This window comes from Raphanus sativus, chromosome 9 (genome assembly GCF_000801105.2).
Source record: "Raphanus sativus cultivar WK10039 chromosome 9, ASM80110v3, whole genome shotgun sequence".
Lineage (NCBI taxonomy): Eukaryota > Viridiplantae > Streptophyta > Magnoliopsida > Brassicales > Brassicaceae > Raphanus > Raphanus sativus.
The window spans coordinates 25,478,073-25,488,396 of NC_079519.1; the positions used below are offsets into that span (position 1 = coordinate 25,478,073).

Below are 10,324 nucleotides of genomic sequence, written 5' to 3' on the forward strand. Positions count from 1 at the left end.
TCCAAACATTTTTCTATATACATTTTAGCCTGTCAGGAAAACACAATTCTTTAGATATTGATCAAACTATAACTAAAACGGTGGTTAAGATATGTTCACCATATGATGACAAAAAAATGAAAATGACCTATTTCAATATAAACTTTACATGTCGTACCTATTTTATCACGAAATTCATAATAGTGGAGATTTCATACTGAGTTATACAAAAAGTTAAAAATGTTACATGAATTTTACATGTCGTATCTTTTTATTCTCGAAGCGTAAAATTCATATGGTATTTTTGAGATTTTATATAGTTTAGTATAAAATATACACTACTACAAAATTCATGAAGGAATAGACATGACGCGTAAAGTTCATGTTGAAATATGCCCTTTTCCGTATTAATCATCTGTTAATTTACTAAATAACATCATTTGGATAAATTATATAAAGTTAAAAATTAAAAATACTACACGAACTCTCAAAATCGTAATATATATATAATGTCAAAGGTTTTAGTCTTTTTTTGTCAGCAAGTCAAAGGTGTTAATTATACGTTAATTTATCAAAACAATATCATTTTGGATAGATTTTGTGAAATTTAAAAAATTACAAAACGGCGGATATTTTTATAGAACTTATCCAAAATAAAGTCTTTTGATATATTAAAGGATGATTAACACTTTTGACAATCAATATATATATATATATATATATATATAAGTACGATCTTAAGAGTCTATGTTGTATTTTAAAAATTTTCATTTTACAGAATTTATTAAAAAAGAGGTCATTTTGATAAATTAAGGGTGACTAACACTTTTAACGGTTAATATATATATAAACACGATTTTGAAAGTCAATGTAGTATTTTTGAATTTTTGTTTAGTTCAATATGGAATATGCACTATTATAAAGTTTGAAAATAAAAAGGCACGATGCGTAAAGTCTTTTTGATAAATTAAAGAATGACTAACACCTTTAACAGTTAATATATAAGCACAATTTTGAGAGTCTATGTTGTATTTTAAAATTTTTAATTTTATAGAATTTATTCTAAATGACGTCGTTTTGATAAATTAATTGATGACTAACATCTTTAATGATCAATATATATAAGCACGCTTTTGAGAGTTTATATAGTAGTTTTTGAATTTTTGTCTAGTTGAATATGGAATATGCATTACTATAAAGTTCGAGAATGAAATGATGCATAAAATTCATATAGTAATTTTAATTTTTTTTTTAGTTCAATGTAGAATTAGAGATAGATCCGCGCGTCCACACAGATATTGGTTAAATTATACGAAACTCTAACCACAACCATAAAAATCAAGTTTCTTCAGTTGTTCTCTTCCTTCTCTGTTTTGATACTTATTTCTTCGTTTTAGATTAAACTCTTTTTCGTTTTTGTTTCTGATTCTATGCCCATTTTCTTCTTGACAATCTGTTTCTTTCTTATTCATGGTTTCCTTATTGTTGCAGAGCTTTGACAGTGACAACATATACTGTATTTATCATATGTTAAATTTAGTTACACAGCTATTTTACCAGTTAATGATAAACTCAATAATATGTGGGAGTCTGGTAAAATTATGTTACAAACGGAAAGGTGGTAAGTTTCCTTGACGAACCATACAAATTAAATGTCAGAGAGCGTTGCCTTTTTTACTATTTTCGTCCAACAACATATTGATTACGCTATCTCCCACTTCACATTATAAGAAACTAAACTTCAGCATATATATGTAACATTTATCATGGTTTAGAACAACTGGAGCCTAATTTGAATCATTTTAGAATAGAAACTATCTTTAATGAATTATTAGAATTAGAAACCACCCTCTTCAATTTTCATTTTATCTAATCTTTAGTTTATTTTTTAGTCCTAAACAAATAAATGATCAAAGTCCCTATAGATTACATATACATGAAATTGAAGAAGTAGGACATGGTTATACATCGACAAACAAGAAAAAACGAAATAAAATATCTAACATTTTATTTCTATACTAATTTAAATAGTGTTGTTGTGTCAGAAGAAAGATAACCATACTGATTCGGTAGACTCTAAAAATATCCTTGATACTTTATTGACGATCTCACAAAGATGTAATCTCAGTGAATTTGAATTTATTAATTCTATCTTTTACAGAATCGATTCCCTACGAGAATATCTGGAGTTCAGTATGTATGGAAGCACATGAACTTGCAAAAGAGATTTCTGGTCAAATTACATTCCTCTGACATAACAGAAATTTTAACAGAAATTTTAAGCTTCACGGTCCTCACCTTGGGTATTGTAAAAACCTAGAATTTCTGGTTATTTTACTTCAGTTTCATTGCAACAGAACGTTAATAAATCTATAGTATATAGCTCATTAAGTTCGCCTTGGTAAGTATTTTTTCTTCATTCCTCACTCTCTTACTTAACTAACACACCCTTTTCAAATAAGTTGTTTTATTTATTTGTATTGCCTGAAATTTTTTAGGACAATAAATGAAGAAACATGGCTTTGAGTCAACACACTCATGTGGCACCAAAAAGAAAAAAAAAATCAAACATCTTCACATAAGTATTTTCATACATTGTTGTTGCTCTCCCCAAAAATAGATTCTCGTGGGATAAATCATTTTTGTATCTACTTACAAATAGTTTAGACTGAATCAATACATTTACTTAACTTCCTATTATTTCTCTTACAACTAACTTAGTTATTATTAAATATCTAACCAATTATTTTAGTATTTTTACAATAAGATATCTAAACAAAATCGACAACAGACTTCGGGTGAAGTCTTCTCCATCTTAAAAGATAGGAAACTTAACTTGAAATCTGCTAATTAATTTTTTTGGGTTAAATATTTTAACATATATGTCAACTGCAAAACTGACATGAGTAGATTTCTTTTGACACCTTGGAAACTTCATGTGACATGTAAGTCTTCTCACAGCAGATTTCAGGTAAATTATCCTACGAAAATTCAATATCTTATAAAATGTCGCTAAAAACAAAATTAATTTCGCATTTACGAATATATTGTATGAAGTCTACTCAATCTTTTTCTACAAAATAAAATTAGCAGATTTCATGTGAAGTCTTTGATGAAAGTTACAAAACAATCAATTACAAAATTAACATATGCATTGACCATAAGTCTCACCTGAAATATGTTCGGTTGAGCAGACTTCATCTGAAGTCTTTTTTTTTTTGTGAAACAGATCACAAAATTCAAAACTCAAATGAATAACTATCTAAATCTATTGAGAGTTCATATTTAGTATTTCTAAGCACTTGGAATTCCTAATTTAAGCTAAATGAAAGAAACACACTCATTAATAACCAATAATCCTAAAACTTGAGGAACTTCAATGAAAATGTGACTTTAAAATTGAAAATATGAAAGTTTTCGGATGAACTAAGAAAAGAAGTGCAATATAAATGATTTTTATGTAATAAGATAAAAATAGAATTAAAAAGTACGTAGAGCTTGGTATTTGGTTGATGACAATATATTTGTAATAAAGTAAAAATGACCAGGATTTTTGGGTATATCAATATCTTGAAAAGGAAAAAAAAATAGTATTTTCGTAAATAACTAATATATTAGGATATAATACCAAAAAACAAAGTGCTACGAATTGTATACTACTTCACCGGTAAGCAAAGCCTCCTTCAAAGAGCCAAAATAGCTTTATTTTACATATGTTGAAGAAGATCTTACAGGTCATGTGCTTCTGTTAAAAGTGATTTGATTCTCTGCATCTATAAAAAAAAAGATAAAAGAATACACGGTTGAAATGTTTTGTATTACGTGTTGGCTTAAGAACCTGATGTTGTTTTGTTACCTGTAATTTGAGATCGAATTGCAACAATTTTAGTTGATTATGGGCTTGTATGTTTCTCCATAAGTCATCTAGACGAAGATGAGAGTTTTGTTTGTTTAAGCACTAAAAATGCAATTCATCCAGATGAATCATCCGGATGACTTTAAGAATTTTAAGTTTAATTTTAAAATTCATGATTTGGATCATTTGAATAAAGATAATTCATTCAAAATAATATAATGTCTATTATGTTCTTAATATAATTCACAAATTACAAACTTAATCATAATATTATTTTGTTATACATAAAAACTGATAAAACCACAAAACGTGTTTTTCTGCGAAAACCTAAAAATTAATTTTCAAGCCGAAAACACATTTTCCCATAAAAATTGCAAAATCGTGTTTTCTCGCCAAAATTGCAAAAACGTGTTTTCTTAAAAAAATGTTTTCATGCCAAAATCACAAAAAAATATTTCCACGTTAAAACTCCAAAATGCATTTTCCACCAAAACACAAAAAACACGTTTTTCTGTCAAAATCGCAAAACGAGTTTTTCGTTAAAATTGCAAAAATACGTTTTCCCGCAAAAACATGTTTTGATGCCAAATCACAAAAACATGTTTTCACGCCAAATCTCCAAACACACATTTTTTCGCCAAACACACAAAAACACTTTTTTCCGCCAAAATCGCAAACGTGTTTTTCCACCAAAATCGCAAAAACACGTTTTCCAGCCAAAATAAAAAAAAATCTCGTTTTCCCGCTAAAATCCAAAACTCTCGTATTCTCTCCAAAACCGAAAAAATCTCGTTTTCCCACCAAACCCGAAAAACTTGTTTTCTGCAAAAATCACAAAACGTGATTTTTCCTCGAAAATCGCAAAACGCATTTTCCCGTCAAAAATATGTTTCCCGCCAAAACCACAAAATGTGTTTTTTCGCCAAAACTAAAAATCTTGTTTTCCTGCCAAAACCGACAAATCAACGCTTAAACAAAAAAAACTTAATTTTCCTCCAAAACCGCAAAAACACTCGTTAATTTTGAAATAATTCTAATGTAAATATATTAGAATAAATAGTTAAATGTAATATAGTTAAAATTAATATAAAATATATGACTAAATCAACACAAGGGTATTTTGGATAGAAATGAAAATAAAGAAACAACCATAAGATCCATCTAGATGAGATATTTGGATGAACAAACAAACAGTCATAAAAATCTGAATGGATCATCTGGATAGATCATACAAATGAATCATCTATATGAAAATGACAAATGGTGAAACAAACAGCCCATATCTCAAATTTTTTCAGACATTAATTTTTTTTTAAACTCTGGTTTATTAGATTTAACATTTAGTGAATTTTTTGACATAACTTAAATGAAATGTTACTCGATCCTTTTTTGTTGCCAAATCTTATGTTATTAGTCTCATAATCTTGTGTCATTCACTAATTTTGTAATTTAAATTGGAATAATGTGTTATTCAACTACTAGTTATGAAACAAAATATATGTCTTTTACCAAATTAGAAGGTTTTTATAGACTACTTTAGTTGTTGAAAAAAACATCATTTTAGATATTAAACTAGACATAAAATTTTAAAAGTAAAAAAATATTTTTAATTCCTTTTGTACTATTAAACAATTTACTCCTTATTTTTGTCAAAAGAAGAAACCCACAAATTTTAAAGCAATACTGATAATTAAAGGCATGACTGGTTTCCTCGTTACCAACCACAAACGTAGTTTTTCGGTTGGTAGCAGTTATTGGCATTTTGAGACAATCAAAGAAAACGCTAAAAATCGTTTTAAACTGCTCTGAACCTCTTAAAATCAAAAGTTGTTTCCAGCTAACGTTTGCGTTGCGAGAGGATATTTTTTTAAATGAAAATAAAACTAAAAATATTAAAAGTTTTAATTGAAATAATAGAAATTGTAAAATGTTTACATATTATATTTTAATTTGTGTGATAAAACTTTAAACCAAAAATATTTTCTATAAACTTTAAAAATTTAATAGTGTAATTTTATTAATATAATTTTAAAATTTATTATAATATTATGATTTTTAATACTTTTGTAATTACAGAAAATGTAAATATTGTTAATTTATTATATAATATCTATTGCATTTGGTAATTAACCAGTCATAAGAGTCCCACAAATGCACAAATTTCTAATCGCTGTAACAGTCGTACAAAATTTCTAAAAACGCTTTAAATTGTAACCACCCACATCCGCAAACTCTCGCAACCGCATCCGCAACTGCTGCCGTTACACCAGTCAGACCCTAAAACGAATGCACAGAAGCTGACTAAGAGTTTAGAAACGAAAGACCAAGGGAATCGACTGATCTACTTCCATGTTAAACCTCCTCTGAGTTTTAGGCTCATCCTTCAAAGACTGGGTGCCAAACCATTTAAATACGGCTTCCGCTGTCATCACTGCCTTGAACTGATCTAGCTCAACTGCAGGCTTCCAGCTATCGTTCTAATGCTTCTGCTATTCTCTTATTAGCTCCTAGCGAGCCACAATCCAGCACCATTAACTTCCATCGCCATCTCATCATGAAATGTCTATGCAGTCGCCTTCAGGTTGACCATCTCCTCTCGCAAGTCCTCAAGCACCTGTTTCAGGGCAACATTCAGCACCCGCAAGCTCTCTGCTTCAACCGGGACCTTCATGTTTTTCTTGAGATTCCTAATCTACTTCTCATGCGAGATATACCTGTCTTTCTCTTCCACCAGCTGTCGAGATAGAGCCTCCACTTCCTCCTGATTGACGGCATACCTCTCGGCATCACATGATTACTTGGACACAGGACACGCCTAGAGTTTTATTGTAAGAAGCACATGACTGTAGTGTCATCCCACCAGACAAAACAGTGAGATATGTTGATGTTAAAAATCGCATCGCCGGAGAAGACTCCGACAATTGGTGCCGGTGATAATTATACTTATGCATACAGTGCTTGAGACGGTTTCATAATCCATGCACATTAGAGTGAAAGATCAAAATAATTGTATTTGATAACATTTTACAAATGTAATCTCCTTATTTTTGGACAGATTAAGGAATATAGGAATAACTGAACCTCGTGAAATCTATGAAAAAAGGGAAGAAGATCTAACATTGGAGTTAGAGCCTTCAAGCATATTTTTGACCATAATGTTGCCTAAAAACTGGTCAAAAGTGAGTTTTATGTTCTAATCAGGTTGGCTAGATTCCTTTCTTTGTTATTAATATTATTTCATATAAATAAATTCCAACTTAAAAACAGCCTAAGTTAGTTTTTGTTTGTCCTAATTATATATTAGTGATGGTATAAAAACCAGAGTTTCATAATAAGGATCAAGACAAATCACATACAGAAAACCTTAGGAAAGATAAAGATAGATACAAAAGTTGTTTCAACTTAACGGTCTTTAGGATAATAAGCTGAAGAGTTTTTATTCAATGGCAAATGCATGCAATTTGAGTACAAAAGATCGTTACAAATTTACTTCTTAGTTTAAATATATATAGCTGATTACAATTCCGGTCGTGTGATGTGAAAGAAGCTCGTCTTTGTATTAACAGATATTTGTGACATCAATGAATTTTATCTCATGTAAACTTGGTAATATTTTCTTTTCTTTTTGAGAAACTTAGTAATATCTTACTAACACTTGACAATCTCCTTCAAACCAAGCCTGTGTATATCCCTTGCTTCATACGTTTTTGAATTGTCGACAACAAAGCCTTGCCATCTCTATGGCCGATGATGCTTGTCCCATATTAGCTGACCCTAATATAGTATATCAACTCTTTGATAATCTCGGAGTATTCAAAGACAAGTTTCTAATTAGATGATAAAACTTTCTTGAAACAATACACAGGGTCTGGTCTGAAAATATGAAGTATAATCATCAGCTCAAAGACAATAAAGAAGAAGAACAAGCCTTATAAGCAGAGGCGGCCCTTGGTAGAAGCGAATGAAGCAACGGCTTGCGGCCACCAAATTATTAACTAAAAACCGGCCACATTATTTCAAAAAAATTCGACGGTCTAGTGGTTAGTTGTATGACGTAACTATGAGCGATGGGCTGGGTTCAAGCCCCCCATTCTGTCCATATTTTGTTTTAAAAAAAAATTCAGCCATTTCTTTATTTTGGGCTTGTGGCCTTGAAAAGTCTAGGACCGGCTCTGCTTATAAGAAGAGCAAGCCTTAAACTTAAAAACAGTCTCACACGATTCACATTTACAAAGTTGAAAAGAGATACTAATCAGTTCTTCAAATTATGTTTTTTACTACTCACTCACTCACTCACTCACTGCAACTAAAGAAACAGGCGAGATGAAAACACTCGCTATACAACATAACATCAAAGCTGCATTTTAGAAGGTAAAAGATAACTGGATACTGATGATGATGATTAGGGGTTTGCAGTTTCAGCTCCAGGGTGGTAATAAAGCATCTCGTCCCACATCATCTCTCTGATCATCCGCTCCTCCATGTTCTCATCTATGTCCAGAGAGATCGGGACATGTGCAGGTGGATTAGAACCAGGGTCGAACAATCCCGCCATGTAAGGGTGCAAGAGTGCATCAGTCACAGAGATTCTCTTGGTTGGATCAAACACAAGCATCCTCTGCAGCAAATCTATAGCTAGAGGATTGGCTTGCGGGTAGAGACTGGAGAGATGCGTACCCCTCGAGAAAGGAAGAGACTTGATGAACCTTCGTGCTTTCGGGTTGTCGATAAACCGAATATCAGATTCTTGCTGACTCCCAACAACATTGATGATGAGCTTAAGCTGGTTGAGACACTCTGTCCCCGGGAATATCGGTTTTCGACCAAGAATCTCCGCGAATATGCATCCTACTGACCAGACATCAATGGAGGTTCCGTAGTTGTCACAGCAGAGAAGAAGCTCAGGTGCTCTGTACCAACGCGTGACCACATACTCGGTCATGAACTGTTCATTTCCCTGGCTCGTCCTGGCTAACCCGAAATCACAAATCTTTAGATCGCAGTTAGCGTTCACTAAGAGGTTCCCTGGCTTCAAATCTCGGTGAAGGATGTTTGCAGAGTGAAGATACTTCAATCCTCTTAGCAACTAAACATAACAAAACAAAACCAATATCAAATAACTAACCGATAATACTTTTTTCTTTAATTAACGGAAGATTCTAATCCCCCAGACCCGAAACCATAACATGTAATATTAGTTTCGTCCCAGCCATAACCGATAATACTTAAAGACATGATGTAGAGTTACTTTACCTGGAATAAGAAGTACTTGCAGTGATCATCAGAAAGAGACTGAGAAGATTTGATGATCTGATGAAGATCAGTATCCATAAGCTCATAAACCAAGTACACATCTTTGAAACTCGATTTATTCGTAGGCAGCATAACATCTTTAAGCGCGATCACGTTCTCGTGCCTCACGTGCCTAAGAAGCTTGAGCTCTCTCAACGTCCTCAAAGAGTCGACTCGATTCTCGAAGACGTTGTGAATCTTTTTGATGGCGACCTTCTCGTTGGTCTCACGGTTGATGGAAGAGCATACCACACCGTAAGCTCCTCTTCCGATGGGTTTGATGGGGACATACTTAGTGTCGATTTCGAACAGTGTTTGCCACATGGAGTAGTAGTGTTTCCCTTGCTGTTTGATCCCATTTGGTGGCTCAACTAACATCGCCATGCTTCTTGTCCTTAACCAAAAACCCAAAATTCTCAGTCTTTTTTACTTAATTGAGTAAAATCTTCAAAAATGGGTTTATAGAGATTCTTGAAATTCTTGAAAATTTTCAATCTTTTCCTTTACTTAGCTATCAAATCTTACTACTCCCAAGAAAAAGCAAACTTTTAAAGTTATTATGCCTAAACTCTTTATCTAATTAAAAAAACAAAATTAAGTTAAAACAAGCAAAGAACAGAAGATTTGGACATACCCAGGTTGTAATTACAGAAGCTCTGAATCGTTGCTGTTGATTGTGTGCTTTGTTTGGTTGGTGATCAGAGAAAGAAGAGAAGGGTATGATTGGATCTGAATTGAGATGGCTTCTTCATAATTATCTAGAAGATATAAGAGAGAGAGAGAGAGAGAAGTTAAGAAGTGGTGAGACCCATACCGGGGAATGTTAGAGAAGAGGAAGAAGATGAAGCAATACGTTATGTTTGATGAAGAAGCCTTTCTTACTTCTTTTCTTTTTTCAGAACAAAAAAAATGTAAAAATAATTTTATTTGGAAAGTCTGATAATTACGAAAACGACATTCTTTTGTAAGATATTTTCTTGTTTCTCCTTTATTATAAAGCTTCAGTTACAAACAAACTTGTATTTAAATTCTAGAGAAATGTGATATAAATATCTGAAAATAGTTAATGGACTCTCCATATTACCCAGATTAATGCAACCAAAAGTAGGTTACTGAATCAAAGAATTTAATATTATGTAAAAAGAATAGGACTTGGATTTGTAATTAATAAAAAAGAGATAGCAACGACATTTCCTT

General features: G+C 31.9%; 1 protein-coding gene across 1 annotated transcript; it reads right to left on the reverse strand.

Moving 5' to 3' along the window:
* Nucleotides 1-8,015: 8,015 nt before the first annotated feature.
* On the reverse strand, nt 8,016-10,031 carry LOC108832967 (mitogen-activated protein kinase 7). Its single transcript, XM_018606417.2, has 3 exons — nt 9,762-10,031; nt 9,089-9,521; nt 8,016-8,921 (listed from the first exon to the last, which is right to left on the reverse strand). Exons 2-3 carry the CDS (start codon nt 9,509-9,511, stop codon nt 8,238-8,240), a joined length of 1,107 nt encoding a protein of 368 aa, XP_018461919.1. The 5' UTR covers nt 9,512-9,521; nt 9,762-10,031; the 3' UTR covers nt 8,016-8,237.
* Between the last annotated feature and the right edge of the window lie 293 nt (nt 10,032-10,324).

Excerpts from the sequence above, each read along its gene's own strand:
- LOC108832967 (XM_018606417.2), bottom strand. The coding sequence starts at position 9,511 with ATGGCGATGTTAGTTGAGCCACCAAATGGGATCAAACAGCAAGGGAAA. Across the intron at positions 8,922-9,088 it reads GCAAGTACTTCTTATTCCAG|TTGCTAAGAGGATTGAAGTA; the intron begins GTAAAGTAACTC and ends TGTTATGTTTAG.